We start from the raw sequence: 18326 nt of genomic DNA on the forward strand, positions 1-18326 counted from the left end.
ACATCCTTAGTCACGGGGCTCATCAATCTGGGAACTTTCCTGCCCCCCGAGAAGCGAGTCGGGATGGCCTGGCCCGCTCGCGACCACGTGCCCACCGGGTGCCAGAGCTGTGGCTAGGATAAGCCTTCATTCCAGGGATGAGGGGAGGCTTGGGAGCATGTCAGGGAGCTCGCCCCAAGTCGCACGGCTGACCAAGGGCGGGGGGTGTCTCCAAAGGCTGTGAGGCTCTCGTCCTGCACATGCACACGGCCCAGCCTCAGGAGCCTCGGACTGGACGATCGGATCATCTGATCGGAGGGATCCCCCTGTCCTCTGTCCGGTGCCCTCACCCCCCTGCCCTCCGCCCTCCACCCCTGCCCTCCCCCCAAGTCCTTCCCCCTCCCCCCATGTCCTTCCCCCATGCCCTCCCCCTCCCCCACGCCCGGTGCCCTCCCCACGGTGCCCCCTCCCACCCGATGCCCTCCCCCTCCCCCTCCCCCACGTCCTCCCCCCGTGCCCCGCCCAGCTGGCTTGGGCTCCGGCTCCTCACTCCGACCTATTTGCGTAAATGCTATGCAAACGCCCGTGAGTGTCACTTTCCCCACGTGCAGGAAATTCAAATTACGTCGACGGGGGCGAGCGGACGGCTCCGGGCCGCGCATCCCAGCCCACCCCGGCCGGCGGCCCCTCGGGGCGCGGGAGGAGGAGCCGAGGCCGGGCGGACGGAGGCAGCCCTGCGGCCCGGGGCAGCGGAGGCGGCCGGCGGCCCGGGACCTGCAGAGGGCGGCTGCTCCGCGTCTTCCTGTCCCACCCAGCCCGCCGCCCCGCCGCCCCGCCGCCCCCTCCGCCTCCGCCTCCGCCTCCGCAGCCAGGCGGCGCGTCCGTGCGCGGCTGCCCCGGCCCGGCCCCCCGCGGCCCCCGCCCGCCCGCCCGGCTCGGAGGACGCGCGGAGAGGAGCGGCCCGGGCCCTTCCGCGGCCGCCGAGCCACCCACGGTGAGCGCCCAGCCCGGGCCCGCGAGCGCACGGCGGCCGAGCCTCCCGTCCCGACGGCCGGCGCCCGGGGCTGCCCGGGAACAGAGTGCGCGGCCGGGGAGCGGGGAGCAAGGGAGCGGGGCCGGGGGAGCGGGACGAGCGGGGGAGCGGGGAGCGGGAACCGAGTGCGCGGCCGGGGGAGCGCGGGAGCAGGGGAGCAGGGGAGCGCGGCCGGGGGAGCGGGGGGCCGGGGCCGACCCCCGGAGCCCCCGCCGCGCCAGCCCCGACGTCCGCGCCGGCCCGGGGGCAGGGGGGGCTCGGCGGCCGGGGGCGGCCCGGGGGGATGCTCGGCGGCCGGGGCCGGGCTGCGGGGCGCCGAGCCCCCACCTCCACGCCCGGGGCCGCGGCCCTGCCCCCACGCGGTGCCCTCCCGGCCGCCGCTGCCCCCTAGTGGCGGGCGGCGCGCAGGCTCCCGGCGGCGGAGCGGGGCAGCGGCGCGCCCCCTGGCCGACCTCGCCCGGGCCCCGAGGCGTCCCTTAGGGGAAGGTGGGGCCGCGCGACGGGCCGGGGCCGCTGGTTCAGGGGCGGCGGAGCTCCCGTCTGCACGTGGCGCCGCACCCGGGGCGAGAGACGCGAGAGAAGCGCTTAGGGCGAGCCCCCCGGGGGACGGAATCCGGGAAACCCCGGCCCCAAAGGCCCCCCGGGGCCCCAGGGTCGCCGGCGCCGGGAGGGGCCCCCCTCATGCCTGCCGCGTCCGTCCCCCCGCAGGCCCGCCTCTCCGCGGAGGTGCCCGTCGGTTCGCCGCAATGACCAGCCTGCTGAGCACCGCGCCTCCGGGAGGTAGGTGAAGGCTCTTCCCCGAGCGGATGGTGGAGACTCAGCCCGCCCGCACCAGGCCTGCAGGTCCTCGGGGCCTCCGCCCAGATGGGGCGACCTTCCCTCCTCCCTGTGCCCGCCTGGCGCGGGGAAGGGCCCTGGGAGGCCGCGGAGGGCAACCAGAGGGCTGGCCCCCATGGACCTAGGCCAGTCCTGGTACTGCCCCTTCAAGCTTTGTGACCCGGAGTCGCTGATCTGCCTTCCAGGCTCCAATTTTCTCATTTGTAAAATGGGGAGATGGTTCCTATCTTATGAGGTTATTCGTGAAGATGAAATGAGACACCCCGTATAAAACACCTAGCCCAGGCTCCCCTACCGAGGAAGCACTCCACACTCCGCATCGTTGGTCAGTATGATTACCGGGTGCCTGTCTGGCAAGGAATTGTGCCTGCTTTTTATTTTTTTATTATTTTATTTTATTTTTGTGCCTGCTTTTTAATTCCACTCCTCTGATGATACACTCCAGCCTCAAAACCCACTGTTTCCCGCAGCTGTGCTCGGGCAGGGATCCAGCTCTCACCCCACTGAGAATTCCTGCCTTTTGCCTAGTAACCCAGCTGAGCCAGATAAAGCATCAGGTGGTCACTGGTGGTTTTCATTGTGGTTTTGTGGAGGGTAAGGGAGGAACCGAGCCTTGCTTGGTCTCTACACCTTTGTTTTCACGTACACCGCCTCACCTGGCATTCATCAGGACAGCCATCATCCACTGTGCTGATGTGGAAACAGGTGAGTGGCAACCCCAGGGAAGCGTAAGACGCTGTCCTCTGTGACCGTGATGCACACGATTCAGAACGTCCGTTGTCCTTTGAGAGACGAGAAGTGGATAGAAGTCCAGACTGGTCAGCAAAGGCTTCATGAAGGGGGAGGGGGTGACCTGGGACGGAGCCCTTAGCCCTTATTCTTGAAGAGTAGCCTGGGCCAAGAAGGGTGTGGTGGGCGTTCGAGATCAAGTCAGTGCCATGTGTGAAACCACAGAGACTGAGTTTGTCGTGGAAGGTGTTCTGGAAGAGAAGGCAGGGGATCCCTAGAATAAACCTACCCACGGGGAAAAGAGGTGACGCTTTGGCAGCGGAGAACTTAGGACTTGGGCCAATTCTTTTCTTTCTGTTTTTAAATTTGTGGTAAAATATATATAATATACACGTTATCACTTTAACCCAAGTGTTGGTAGTTCGGTGGCGTTGAGTATTGATTAATAATCACATTCCTGTGCGATCATCCTTGCCATCGGTCTGCAGAACTGTGTCATCTTCCCAAACTGAAACTCTATCGATTAGGCAGTAGCTCCCCCTTCCCCCTCCCTTCAGCTCCTGATAACCAACATTTTACTCTGTCTCTGTGTACATTTGACTCGGTGCCTCATATAAGTGGAATCATACAGTATTTGTCATTTTGCGTCTGGCTTTTTTCGCTGAACATCTCCAGAGTTCATCCGTGTTGTAGCATCTGTCAGAACGTCCTTTCCTCTTTAAGGCTGGATAATCTCCAACACACATCATCACCTATACATGTCATATGTCATTTCGTCCATTTATGCAGGGGCAGATTGCTTCCGCCCTTTGGCTCTTGTGAATGAGGCTGCTGGGAACACGGGTATACAGATCTCTTCTTGAGTACTTGCTTTGGGGTCGATACCCAGAAGTGGAATTGCTGGATCATGTGGTGATCTGTTTAATTTTTTGAGGAACCGCTACACTGTTTTATGCAGCGGCTGCACCATATTACATTCCCACCAGCAGTGCACAAGGGTTCTGGTTTCTCCACATCCTCGCCAACACCCTTTTCTTTCCTTTTTTTTTTTTTTTTTTTTTTTTTTTTTTGATAGTAGCCATCGTAATGCGTGTGAAGTGCCATCTCTTAGGGTTTTGATTTACATTTCCCTAATGATTAGTGATACTGAGCATCTTTTATGTGTCATCTGCTTTCTTCTTCTTGCATATCTCCTTTAGAGACATCTCTTCAAGTCCTTGCCCGTTTTTTAATTGGCTTCTTGTTTTTCATCTTGCTTATTCCTTACCACAACCTCACGAACGGGTTTTATTCTCATTTTACAGAAGGAATAACTGAAGTTCAGGGCAATTAAGAAATTTTTAGAGGTTCAATTCTCCCAAGGTCACGTGGTTAATAAGGGCCAAGACAGGATTTTGTGCCAAGTGTGATTTACTCCAACGCCTGTGTTCTTTCTGTCATGATATACCGCTCTCAGAGTCTCACTGCACCCCACTGGCCCAGGCACATGAAAGGGAAGGAAGGAGAAAGGAAGCAGAATTCTAGGGCAGGTTCCCATGGAAAGGAGAATTGGGGGAGCCGTCCTTTGTTGGGCAGGTCTACAGTAAATAAGTAGGTTGGCAGACTCAGGTGGCAAAGGATCTGATGCCTCAGTGATAAGAGATTTAGCCTGGAAACAAGGGCCACAAAGAAACCAACGGGTAACTGGGTTAACAACAACTCAAAAAAGGGTAAGTAGGCAAAATAGATCTTGAAGTTCATTTGCTTTCATTGGTTAGGATCTGAGTGGAACCTCAAGTCTTGTTGTGGTGCTCCACCCCAGGCCCCCCACCTGAGAGAGGAGGGTCACAGTCCTTCCAAGCCTGAGGAGAGGGAAGGAAGAGAGTAACATTTGTTACTGTTTGGAGAGGGAGACAGGAGAGAAGTGGTGTAGGAACAGGAGGTAGCAGAGCTGGGGCACCTGCGTGGCTCAGTGGTTAAGCATCAGCCTTCGGCTCAGGGTGTGACCCCGGGATCCCGGAATTGAGTCCCACATCAGGTTCCCTGCATGGAGCCTGCTTCTCCCTCTGCCTGTGTCTCTGCCTCTCTCTGTATCTCTCATGAGTAAATAAATAAAATATATTTTTTAATAAATCTTAAAAGAGGTAACAGCTGTAAGCAGGAGCTTAGAGAGATATAAACCATTCACCCTCTTTTTACACTAGGCTTCCCAAACTTAAATTTACTTTATTGTTGTTTATTTTGTCATCAAAAGGCTATTACATGCCCCCTAAAGAATAGCCTTCTGGACCTTTTCTATGTATATGCAGATATATATATGTGTCTGTGTGTGTTTATAGTTTCATTTTAATTTACTTTTTTTAAACATGTAATCATATTACACATTACTGCCCTAGCAATTTGCTTTTTTCATCTAACCGTATATCCTGTGCCAGTAACTGCAGATCCTACCACATTCCTTTTAACAACTGTATAGTGTTTCCGGAATGAATGGCCTGTAATTTATTTAATCATTCCTCTGCTGATGGACATTCAGATATGTGTGTCACTCTTGTAAACAGCACTGTGGTGAACACCCTCTTCATTCTGCAGTAAAACTCAGGGAACCAAACCCAGTGGACATGTAAACAAAATGGTTAGTGGAGGCAGAGCAGAGATACTTCCCGAACCTGGAGAGTTGATAGTGTGTCCAGTAAGAACCCTGGAACGAGGAGATGGATTCCAAGCCCAGCACAGCCAACAGCTGAGTGACCCTGGGCTGGTTGATGCCGTTTACTGAGCTTGTCCATGATAACATCAACCCTGCTTACATCACCACCATGGAGTGGAGATAAAATATGTTTTGTGAACTATAAATAACAAATATAGATTACAGTTCTTTTTTTTTTTTTTTTTTTTTTAAGTAGGCTCCACACCCAACATGAGGGTTCAACCCACAATTCTTAGATTAAGAGTCACATGCTCTACTGACTGAGCCAGCCAGGTGCCCCCACAGATTACAGTTCTGACACTTGAAGCCTGAAGATCCTAGGTCACTAGCACCTAGGATACCCAGTGTCCTTTAGTCTGAAACAGCTTTTTGTGGAGTTCAAAAATTTTATTTTTAAATATTTATTTATTTATTTATTTATTTATTTATTTATTTGTTTGTTTATTTATTTAGCTTTATTTATTCATGAGAGACACACAGAGAGAGGCAGAGAGACAGGCAGAGGGAGAAGCAGGGTCCATGCGGGGAGCCCGATGCAGGACTCAATCCCAGGACCCTGGGATCATGCCCTGAGCCAAAGGCAGATGCTCAACTGCTGAGCCACCCAGGCGTCCCTGATTTTTTTTAAAGTAAACATTTTATTTTGGAATAATTTTAGATTTATAGAAAAGCGACAAAAATAGTACAGAGAGTTCCCATATACCCTTCAGGCAGTTTTCCCTAATGTCAGTGTCTTACATGATCATGGCCTATTGTGGAAACCAAGAAATTAACCTTGGTATAATGCTGATAGCTAAACTACAGCCTTCACTGAGATTTCACCTGTTCACAAATTTTATTTGGAAGAGAATGCTGCTAAAACACTTTCAATTTATAAAAAACTGCAAGGGATCCCTGGGTGGCGCAGTGGTTTGGCGTCTGCCTTTGGCCCAGGGTACAATCCTGGAGACCCGGGATCGAATCCCACGTCGGGCTCCCGGTGCATGGAGCCTGCTTCTCCCTCTGCCTGTGTCTCTGCCTCTCTCTCTCTCTCTCTCTCTCTCTCTCTCTCTCTCTCTGTGTGTGTGTGTGTGTGTGTGTGTGTGTGTGTCTATCATAAATAAATAAAAAATAATTAAAAAATAAATAAATAAATAAAAAGAAAAAACTGCAAATCTAAGGCTGAGAAAGATCCTGAGGGTCAGCTGGTCAACCACCCATTCTGTGCTAAATTTCTCTCTCCAGTATGCCAGGAAGCATTTAACCAGTTTTGCTCTTCTCTGGGAGAGACCTCTCTCTCCCATTAGTTTCCACCAGTGGTCCTCTTGGACAGGCCGTCCATCGGCATATTTGAAGATACCATTCAAGTTCTAGTCTCTCCCTAAGTTTTCTTTCTGGGCTTTCTCTTGCCAGCTTTCCTTATCTGATACAATTTCCAAGCCATTCACTACACTGGCTGTTCACGACAGAATTGTCACTCCCAGACATGGCTCAGCGGTCTAAGAGTGGCACAAAGTAGGGCCGCACTATTGCCTCCATTCTTAGAGACCATATTTATATTAATGGGGCCTAAAGTAACAGCAAGTTTTAAATTTTTTAAGACTATAAAAGAACAGGGATGCCTGGGTGGCTCAGTCAGTTAAGCATCTGCCTTTGGGTCAGGTCATGATCTCAGGGTCCTGGGATCGAGCCCCACATCAGGCTCCCTGCCCAGTGGGGAGTCTGCTTCTCCCTCTGCCCCTCATGCTTGCTCTTTCTCTCAAATAAATAAAATCTTTAAGGAAAAAAAAAAGATTATAAAAGAAGAGTTGACTCTTGAACAACATGGGGACTTATAGGGGCACTGATGCCCCCACACAGACAAAAATCATGTATAACTCTTGACTTCCCCAGAACTTAACTACTAATAGTCTACTAAAAGCCTTACCAATAACAAATAGTTGATTAACACGTATTTTGCATGGGTGTATGTATTATATACTGTATTCTTGGAATAAAGGAAGCTGGAGAAAAGAAAATGTTAAGAAAATCATAAGAGGGGCTGCCTGGGTGGCTCAGTCCGTTAAATGTCTGCCTTGCTCAAGTCATGATCCCAAAGGTCCCAGGATTGAGCCCCTTGATGGGCTCCTGCTCAGCAGGGAGTCTGCTGCTCCCTCTCCCCTCCCCTCTGCTCATGATCTCTCTCTCTTTTTTAAAGATTTTATTTATTTATTCATGAGAGACACAGAGGCAGAGGGAGAGGCAGGCTCCACACAGGATGCCTGATGCGGGGCCTCGATCCCAGGACCCCGGGATCAGGACCTGAGTCAAAGGCAGACACTCAACCACTGAGCCACCCAGGCGTCCCTCTCTCTCTCAAAGAAAGAAAGAAGGAAGGAAAAAAATCCTAAGTGAACATGCATTTACAATACTGTACTGTATTGATGGGGGGGCATCCACATTTTAAGTGGACCCATGCAGTTCAAACCCATGTTGTTCAAGGGTCAACTGTATTCATCATCGTAAGAGATTTGGAAGATAAAGGAAAGCATATAGAAGGAAAAAAAAGCCATCAAAATTCTACAACCTAGCTCTCTCGTTGCCATTTGAGGGTATATCCTTCCGGGACCCTTTGCTTTCTGGCGATCTCACTGTGTTTTATATCTGCTGCTGCCAAGCCGCGGCATCCCCCATTCTTTTCTTTGTCAGCAGTTGAACAAGACGGAAGACTCTGTCAAATTCTCATCTTGTTCAGTTTGGCCCATTTCCCTGGTCGTTTGAAATCTGTATATCTGTTTGTTAGTTGTCCCTCGTTTGGAGACTTGCACAAATTATCAAGCCTTTCCTGGGCCCTCAGGAGTCTGTGTTTACCCAAAGGGCACTAAAGCACTTCTACACAAAGCTCCAGTGGAAGGCGCCCATAAAGTGGATCATCCAAAGACCTTGCCAAGAACTGAATATGCAATATATCAGAAAAGTCTAGCAAAAAAGCCAGAATTACTACCATAAGGGAAAAATGATACTGAACTTTCTTTTTTTCTTTTTTAAGATTTTATTTATTTATCCATGAGAGACACAGAGAGAGATAGGCAGAGACATAGGCAGAGGGAGAAGCAAGCTTCACGCAGAGAACCTGACGTGGGACTTGATCCTGGGACTCCAGGATCATGCCCTGAGCTGAAGGCAGACGCTTAACCACTGAGCCGCCCAGGTGTCCCTTTCTTTTTTTTTTTTTTTTAAAGCATAGTTTTTTTTTTTGTTTGTTTGTTTTTTAAGAGAAGCCATTTTTTTAAAATATTTTTATTTAGTTATTCATGAGAGACACAGAGCGAGAGAGAAAGGGGGGGGCTGGTCAGAGGAAGAAGCAGGCTCCATGCAGGGAGCCTGATGTGGGACTTGATCCCGGGTCTCTAGGATCATGCCCCGGGCCAAAGGCAGGCCCTAAACAGCTGAGCCACCCAGGGATCCCCGATACTGAACTTTCTTATACCTGTCTTATGATGTAATATTTTTATTTTGAGTTACAGAAAGACCTTAAATTTGGCCCTGGCTTGCTTTGACTTAATAGTATCAATTCAAAAAGAACTAAGGTCAAATCCCAGAGGAAGAACCAGTGGTTAGACTCGCAGCACTTCTTTCCCTGATGGTCGGTTACTACTCCCCCGAGTCCTTACAGCCAGGCTGTATTACTCCATAAGATATTATAAACAGTCTTTTTTAAAAAAAAATTTACGGATTGATTTTGGAGAGAGAGAGAGAGAGAGAGAACGAACAAGCTGGGGAAGGGGCAAAGGGAAAGGAAGAGACGCAGATTCCCCGCTGAGCAGGGCACCCACCCCCAGGGGCTCCATCCCAGGACCCTGGGATCGTGCCCTGAAACCAAGAGTCTGTTGCTCGAGCGACCGAGCCCCCCGGGCGCCCCTATTATAAACAGTCTCATCCGTGTTCTGTGATATGACACCGTTTGCTCCTGCAGCACCTTCGGCTCTCCTTAAACTCCGACTCCCATCCTCACTCCGCACTGATGACCTTGCTTCTGTTTTCTTGAGCGAGTTAAAGTTCTCGGAAAGAGCCGCCGAAGGCTCCCGCCGCCCGCCTGTGCCCGGGCCCTCCGCCTGCAGCCAGCCCCTCGGTCGTGCGCTGGATCCCGTCCCTTCAAGGACGGGTCGCAGCCGTCCCCTCCCTCATGTGTCACCAGCTGTTCCCTCTCATCCGAGTTATTCCTATCTGTACATAAACATGCTGTCATTTCTCCCATCCTTGAAAAAACAAACAAAAAACTTGAGCTCCCTTCCCCCTCCAACTACAGCCCCATTTCTCTGCTCACAGTTACAGGGAAAAAAAGAGTTTATCTACATTCTACCTCCAGTTCCTCTACTTCCCCCCCCTTTTTTTTTCTCTCGAATCCCCTGCCAACCAGGGTCTTCTACGCAGCACGTCACCAGAGCTTCTGTCGTCAGGTCACACACGAGTCCTGCGTGGCAAAGCCCCACAGTCCTCATACTCGATCTGTTCAGCTGCTACTACTTGGTCTCCTTTGCTCTTTCCTTTCTGGGCCCCGCCCTTGGGCCTCTACTGTACTTACTCCCTTGGTGATCTCGCCCATTCTCGTGGGCTGCAATATGCTGACTTTTCTTTTTTTTAAGATTTTATTTATTTATTCATGAGACACAGAGAGTGAGAGAGGCAGAGACACAGGCAGAGGGAGAAGCAGGCTCCATGCAGGGAGCCCGACGCGGGACTCGATCCCTGGGCTGAAGGTGGCACTAAACTGCTGAGCCCCCCGGGCTGCCCAGTATGCTGACTTTTTAAATCCCCAGTCCAGTCCTCTTCCCGAAATTCCGGTCTTAACACCTGCTCTTGGGTGTCTGATAAGCAGTCATGTGCCAGATGGAACCCAGATCTGCCCTTCCACATCTGTGCCTGCTGCAGGCTTCCCATCTCGGGGACACCATGCCTACCTTCCCTCCAGCCCAAAACCTTGGTGTCATCCTTGACTCCACCCTGTATCCTGTGAGTCTTAGTGTCAGAATGTACCCAGAATCCTCCCACTTTCTCTCTGGGCTGCTGCTACCCTCAGTCAATGCTTTTAAGCCAGGAGGAAAAGGTTTGCCCTTATGTGGGATACAACCTGCTTCTGCTCCTGTCTCCACATTCCCACAGCCCACCGGTTGTCCATACTGCAGTCAAAGGGATCCTTTAAGGGGCACCTGGGTGCCACAGTGGGCTAAGCGTCTGCCTTCAGCTCAGGGTCCTGGGATTGAGCCCCACATCGGGTTCCCTGTGCATCAGGGAGCCTGCTTCTCCCTCTCCTTCTGTCTCTGCCCCAATTCTGCTCTTGCTCTGTCTCCCTCAAGTAAATAAAAAAAATGTTCTTAAAAAGAGACCCTTTAAAATCAGCTTCTGTTTCAGTTACCTTAATAAACCACCTCAACAACCAGTGGCTTATAACAATAGCAACTTATTATTCTTATACAATTCTGTGATTTGGCTGGTTTCCCCTGTGCCTGCTCACGCAGCTACAATTCTCTGGAAGGTCCATGGGGCTGGAAGATCCGAGACAGGCTCCCTCCCATGTCTCACAACTGGTATTGGCTGTCAGCTGAGCCTCAGGTGCCTCTGTTTTCCTCGGTGGGGCCTCTTGTCCTCCAGTGGGCTACACTGGGCTTCCTCACAACATGGTGGTCTCAGTGTTTCAAAGGTGTGGTCTTTGGAATTTCAGGCCCTAACCTACACCCCCTAAGTCATTTTAACAAGGTCCTTAGAGGATTCTTATGCACAACAGAGATTGAGAAGCACTGCTTTTTTTTTTTTTTTTTGAGATTTTATTTATTTATTCATGAGAGACACAGAGAGAGGCAGAGACACAGGTGTAGGGAGAAGCAGGCTCCATGCAGGGAACCTGATGCGGGACTCGATCCCAGGATCCCTGGGTCATGCCCTGAGCCACCCAGGTGCCCCAAGAAGCAGTACTTTAAAATAAAAATCCATGGGACGCCTGGGCGGCTCAGCGGTTGAGTGTCTGCCTTCGGCTCAGCACGTGATCCTGGAGTCCCCGGATCGAGTCCCACATCGGGCTCCCTGCGCGGAGCCTGCTTCTCCCTCTGCCTGTGTCTCTGCCTCTCTCTCGCTGTGTCTCTTATGAATAAATAAATAAAATCTTAAATAAAATAAAAATCCAGTCTCTGCCCCAAAACCCCATTTCAGTCACCAAAAGAGCCGAAGCCCTTCCATGGCTTACAACACCCAACCTCCATTTCATCTCCTCTTGTTCCCTTGCTCTGTTCAGTGACCTCTGTGCTGTGCCTTAAGCATGCCAAGCGTGCAACAGCCCCAGTGCCTTTCAGTATTGTTCAGTATTTCAGTATTATTCGGTATCAGGAAGACTTCCTGACCACCCCTGTCCACGTGCCAACCCCCTACCCCTTCCTGCTCTTTTTTTCTACATAGCACTAATCCACATCTAATATATGTATCTTGGGGGATCCCTGGGTGGCTCGGCGGTTTGGCGCCTGCCTTTGGCCCAGGGCGTGATCCTGGAGTCCCGGGATCGAGTCCCACGTCAGGCTCCCGGTATGGAGTCTGCTTCTCCCTTCTCCTGTGTCTCTGCCCCTCTCTCTCTCTCTCTCTCTCTCATAAATAAATAAATCTTTAAAAAATAATAAAAATAGTAAATGTATCTTTTACGTACTTATTTTATTTATTGTCCATCTTACCTTCCCAGAATGTAAACTGTATGAAGAAAAAGGTATATAGTAAATTCATACGTAACATAAAATTGACAATATTGAAGTATACAGTCCTGTGGCATGAAGTCCATTCACACTGTTGTGCAGCCATCACCACCATCCATCTTCAGCACTCTTTCATCTTCCCAAACTGCACTCTGTACCCATTAAACAACAGCTCCCATCCCAGGGCCTCTGGTTGGCCCAGTCGGTAGAGCATGCAACTCTTGATCTTGGGGTTGTAAGTTCAAGCCCCGCGTTGGGTGGAGAGATTACTTAAAAATAAAACCTTAAAAAAAAAAAAAAGTAGTAACTGCCCATCCCTTCTGTGCCCATTTCCATTCTGCTTCCTGTCCCTGTGGCTCTGACTATTCTAGGAACCTCATGTAAGTGGAATCCACTTTGTAGCATATGTCAGAACTTCCTTTGTTATATTATTCAGCCTTAAAAACAAAGGAAATTCTGACACATGCTACAAAATGGATGAGCCTTTATTCCTGAGGTGTGTGCTTCCTCTTTTTAGAAGTAGATTCCAGAGAGCCTTTGCTTCCAACAGAGACCATTTTCATCAGAAGTAAAAATCTGATGTGTGATTTTATTTATTTATTCTTCATTAATCCATTGGTTTCATATAGAGGTAAATTTATTTGTACCTCCTTCATTTGTATTTAACTGCTTCACCAGATGGCTTAATGTAAGCAGAAACCAGCCAGCCAATAACTGTATCCAAGGAAGGCACTTCTATTGACTTGTATGTTTTTTTCTTTTTCTTTTTTTTTTTTAGATTTTTTTTTTTTTAAGATTTTATTTATTCATGAGCACAGAGAGAGAGACCGAGACAGAGGCAGAGGGAGAAGCAGGTTCCATCCAGGGAGCCCGACCTGGGCCTTGATCCCAGGTCTCCAGGATCAGGCCCTGGACTAAATTGCTGAGCCACCCGGGCTGCCCTTTTTAGATCTTTTTAAAAATACTCTATGTATTTATTTGAGAGAGAGAATGATATAGAAAAAAGCATGAGTGGGAGCAGGAATGGGGCCGGGGGTGGGTGAATTGAGGGGATAGAGGAGGTGAGGGTATGGGGCAGAGGGAGAGGGAGAAGCAGGCTCCCCGCTGAGCAGGGAACCCAATGTGGGCCTCGATCCTAGGACCCCAGGATCATGACCTGAGCCAAAGGCAGATGCTTAACCGACTGAGTCACCAGGTGCCTTGAATTGTATGTCTCTGAAGGTCTTTCTGTGTTTCTGTATCTAGTTGTAGCAAGGTGGTCTGTGAAGCATCACGGCTTCCACATTACGCTGGCATCGCTCCCCACCTACCAGGGACCCTTGAGCCAGTTCGCATTAAGGACGCACTTTTTGTGGCGCAACAGTGTGTAGTTGATTGTGGTTGGCTGGTGTTTCTTCCACCTTTACCCCTATTTTTTAAACCCTCGAGCTTTCTGGAAAGCTTGTGGTGCTGCCCATGGTCATATTTAATGATCCTTGTTCCCTACTGGAAAAAAATAAATAAATAAAAGGACCATAATAGGAAGGGTTAGTATAAATACCTTGCTTGGGCTTTGGAGCCGGTAGCCATGGATTCAGATCTTGGCTCCATGCACTGTTCCTTCATGTGTGATATGAGCCATGTCACTTAACTCTCCCAGGGCCTGGCGGTCCACATTAGCAAATAAAAGCATCCACTTTGAAGTGATTGACGCTGTAAGGGTTAATGAGTGTGTATATAAAGCACCCAGGGCCAAGCAGGGACTTGGTAACTGGCAGCTGTTATAATTAGGATCATTTGGGGCACCTGGGTGGCTCAGAGGTCGAGTGTCTGCCTTCAGCTCAGGTCGTGATCCTGGGGTCCTGGGATCGAGTCCCACATCGGGCTCCCTGCGTGGAGCCCTGCTTCTACCTCTGCCTGTGTCTCTGCCTCTCTCTCTGCGTCTCTCATGAATAAATAAATAAATAAAATCTTTTAAAAAAAGAAGAATAATAATTGGGATCATTTGCAGAATTTCCCAACTAGCAATCACCTCCCACCTCTGGGAGTCGCATGTATCTATCCTCTGAACCCTCACTGAGCTTGAGCTCCATGGTCCAGTCCCTCGTGGGCCTCATCGCTGCCACACTCTCAGCACCTCGGACTGTGCCTCCGGCAGACACGTGGTAGGAGCAAAGGAAATTGCTGTTGATTGATTGAACTTAATCTCCTTAATCCTCACACTTAGGCTTCTGCACTGAAACGATTTTTCTCAGCGCTTCGCATATCTTAAGTTTTCTAATGTTTAAGACAAAACGAAGAGCATCTGCACAGAATTCTAGAGCCATGGTGGCAAGAGGGAGTGCAGGCCCCTGGGAGTGCGAGGCAGCACAGCGTAACCTCGGAAGTGACAGCCGGTCACTTTTGCTGTGCTCTGTTCCTTAGAAGCAAGTGCCTGGGTGCAGGCCCCACGGGGGTGGGGGGGCTCCCCGGGGGGGGGGGGTGCTCCCCGGTGTAAACACCAGCCGCAGGAACCATCCAGAACCACCTCCCAAGCTGCCTGCCACTCAAGAAACTGAAGCTCCGAGAGGTTTGGTAACTTCCTTAAGGGCCTAGGCGCTTCCTGGGCGACCTTCCACCCCAGCAGCTTCGACAGCGTCCCTGTGTGGTTGCTTCCTGCTGGGGTTCAGGCTTGGGCTGGGAGGACCCTGGAGGGGGTGCCCCAGGCGGCCGGCGCCTGCCCAGGCCTCCTCTCGGCCGTGTAAAGACACGCCCCATACCACTGGCCCCTTCTTTGCTCCCGGGCCGCAGGCCCCAGGCCCACCGCTGCCCACTTCGTGTCACCTGCCCAGGCGGGAGCCGGCCGGCGGCAGGCATCAGACAGGAGTCCTGCTCGGGCCCTGAGCTCCGGCCGCGCCGACTCCTGTCCCGGGGCGTGGACCCAGGCTCTGCACTCGGCCTCGAGTGTGCCCTGCCCCTTGTCCCTTCTACCCGGTCGACTCCTAGCCCTGCTTCCGCTCCCAGCTGCAGTCCCACCCCCCGGGAGACTCGATCAAGGCCCTCTGTCCCATGCCCTCCTGCAGGCCTCATATTGCCTCGGTCTCCCCTGTCGCTGTCGTTAGCCGGGGCGTGGTGGAGGGTCGCTCCACGAGGGCGGGCCTTGGCCGACCATCATGTCCCCAGCGCGCCTAGCCCAGTGCCTGTCAGTGAGTGCTGCTATTATTACTTATTGAACGAATATTGAATAAGGCCTCCTGCGGGCGATTCCGGTCGGCCAGCCGGTTTTCCCCAGGATACCTTGTCCCGCAGTAACCTTAACCCGGTGCCTTTTCAAATCCCTACACTACGATGCTAACTAGGAACACAACTAAAGGACTCCCTGAACGCCCACGTAAATTCTTTTAAAAGGGACTTCTGGAGACCAGTAGTTCTGAGTGTTCCGACCCTGGGTAGTGACTTCAGGGGTGGGACTTTCAGGCTGTAAAGGATGGATAGACCAATAGCAGAAGAAGGTATGAGATATATTTTAGAGTAGGAGAAGCCTTGTTCAGAACCTTTCAAATACAGGGCCTACTCTGAAGTAGTGTAGGAAAGGGTGTTAATAAGGGAGAAACATTATTTTATTATTTAAAAATAATTTTGGGGCCTTTGGCTCAGGGCGTGATCCCGGGGTCCAGGATTGAGTCCCACATTGGGATCCTGCATGGAGCCTGCTTCTCCCTCTGGCTGTGTCTCTGCTTTTCTCTCTCTCTCTCTCTCTCTCTCTCTCTCTCTGCTTCGCATGAATAAGTAAATAAAATCTTTAATAATGTTGGGGCAACTGGCCGGCTCAGTCAGCAGAATACGTGACTCTTGATCTCAAGGTCCTGAGTTTGAGACTCATGTTGGGCATGGAGCCTATTTTTATAACTACAATTTAAAAAAAACTAAGTAAAAATAATGTTTACAAAGAGTTTTGTAAGAACATTAAAGAAATGCATGTGCCCATATAATGTAAGTATGTACATATATGTGTGTGTGTGTATATGTATATATATATATATATGCTCATTATTTTATCTTTTTTTAAAATTTTGTTTATTTATTCATGAGAGACAGAGAGGCAGAGACACAGGCGGAGGGAGAAGCAGGCTCCATGCGGGAAGCCTGATGTGGGACTCGATCCTGAGACTCCAGGATCACGTCCTGGGCCGAAGGCAGACGCTAAACCTAAACCGCTCAGCCACCCAGGGATCCCTCATTATTTGATCTTATCTATGTAAAAGTATATATTTGTAATAATAGTTTACTCTTATTGAGTATCTGTACAACTACCCTATAGAGTAGATACTGTTATCTCTATTTTGCAGATGAAGAAGCCAACGCGCAGAGGGGTTAGGATAGTTTTCTGAAGGTAACACAGCCAGTAAAGGACAGAGCTCAGATTCGAACCTCAGCAGCTAGGCTCCAGAGCCCATACTCTTAACCACTGTATCAGGCAGAGAGAAACCCCATCAAAATGCTCAATGTCTTGGGATGGTAGTTTATTTTCTATTCTGTTCTCCAGGTTTTTCTATATGGATTTACTATAGGAGTTGAACGATGAATTTTTTATTAGGAAAGTGGTAGGGTGGTGAAGTTTGAAGGACAACTGTATGTTTTAGAACAAAGGAATTCACCCCATTTCCTTTTTTCACTTTTCTAAATTTTCCAGAGGACCCGATGACTACCCCAATTCTGCAGGCCACTGAAGCCTTGTCCCCAGAAGCTGAGGCCAGCACAGCCCTCATTGCAGGTAACAAAGGCCCAGAGCCAAATCCAAGAGACTTTTTGAGTGAATTCAAGGGCCATCTCGCTCCGTTGACTGGGAACCCGGTGTGGTGATTGAGGACTTTCCCTGTGCAGGAAAGCACCGCAAATTGGAGACCAAATCCATTAATAGGCTCGTTTTGGCATGTAGGTTATCTTACACACACACACAGACACAGCTATAAAAGACTCTTAGAGGCTTCACGCCAGAGACACTGCCAGTAAACGTGGGAAGTGGCCACAAATAGATGTAAGTGTGTACAGGCACTACACTCCAGTATGTGGGTAGGGATGAGGATATGTGTGGTTTGTCAAGTGGGGGAGGACGAGGAGGGGAGGGATCAGAGAAATCCCTACAGGAGGCTGTGGATTTTAAAATGCCTTCCTGTTGGAACAAGCTATTTCCTCCCCGCCCCCCTTCCTGTTTCTATCAGAATCCTCACGAACTGGTTGAGAGGGAATTGTCCTGTTAGAAATCAAAAGCCGTGTGTCCTTAGCTTAAGCACTAGGATACTCCAGATAATCATGCACCATGGAAGTTGGACACGTCGGGGAATGTGGATTTGGAAGTGGATGCTGCTTAACCAGAACAGGAGGATGCTTATACAAAGTGAGGGGATCCTTGAATTCAGGGGGCCCCGTGAATTACTGAGACCTCCTCAATCCTGAAATATCTCTGCATTTTCCCTCTCCTTTCCAAGTGGTTATCACCGTGGTCTTCCTCACCCTGCTCTCAGTCGTGATCTTGATCTTCTTTTACCTGTACAAGAACAAAGGCAGCTACGTCACCTACGAACCTGCAGAAGGCGAGCCCAGCGCCATCCTCCAAATGGAGAGTGACTCAGCCAAGGGCAGGGACAAGGAGGAGTATTTCATCTGATGATTCTCGGGCCCCGAGGAGCTCATTCAGGCTCCAGTGCTAACACACTATTTATTAGGTGAAAGTTTTATCTCAAGCCAGTGAGAAGCATCGACTGATACGAGCAAACCTGAGCTCCTTCTAGGACACAGGCCCAAATGCCAACATGACTGATGCCAGGGACCCAGGGAAAGCTATTTATGGGGTCTCTAACCAGGCCTTTGTAGTATAGCTGGTTTCTGTGGCTGCCCAATGAGGTGGAGCGACACCAGGCCACCATGAGTTATGTGCCGGTCATCTTCAGTTTTCAAGGTCGAAGGGAAGGAGAGTTAGGCCCAATGGCTGCTTCTCTGTCCCCTGCCTGGTCAACTAGTGACAGCCTGAGCAGAAATAGTGTGTGAAGTTCTTCCCAGGTGCTGGATACCATGGTAAAAGGCCAAGTGTGTGTGTGGGGGGGGGGGGGGGGGGGGGCGGGGCAGGAGACTAAAGACCCCACCCCGATGAATGTGCTGTATCTCCTCATCTGAGCCCTTCCTTTCCATTATTCCCCAACCACCATATACTGATGCTATTTTTATCACAATTAAAAATGTTCATTGGTAAAGAAATCTGATTCTCATGTGCAAAAAGTACCTTTATATTTTGACGTATCCGTGCTTAAACTTTTTGGACATTTTCTTTTGCTTATTTAACTGCTTGGCATACGTTCTCTCCCAAACAAACAAAACCCCAGAGAAGTTTCAGAAGTTCCCAGAACAATCT

The 18326-nt window shown here is 50.3% G+C and overlaps 1 protein-coding gene across 1 annotated transcript; it reads left to right on the top strand.

Moving 5' to 3' along the window:
• Window positions 1-552: 552 nt before the first annotated feature.
• SMAGP (small cell adhesion glycoprotein) lies at window positions 553-18177 on the top strand. Its single transcript, XM_077871904.1, has 4 exons — window positions 553-973; window positions 1721-1792; window positions 16611-16691; window positions 17407-18177. The coding sequence occupies exons 1-4, from the start codon at window positions 553-555 to the stop codon at window positions 17583-17585; spliced, it is 753 nt and encodes a 250-aa protein (XP_077728030.1). The 3' UTR covers window positions 17586-18177.
• Window positions 18178-18326: the final 149 nt, after the last annotated feature.

This window comes from Canis aureus, chromosome 25 (assembly GCF_053574225.1).
Source record: "Canis aureus isolate CA01 chromosome 25, VMU_Caureus_v.1.0, whole genome shotgun sequence".
Classification (NCBI taxonomy): domain Eukaryota; kingdom Metazoa; phylum Chordata; class Mammalia; order Carnivora; family Canidae; genus Canis; species Canis aureus.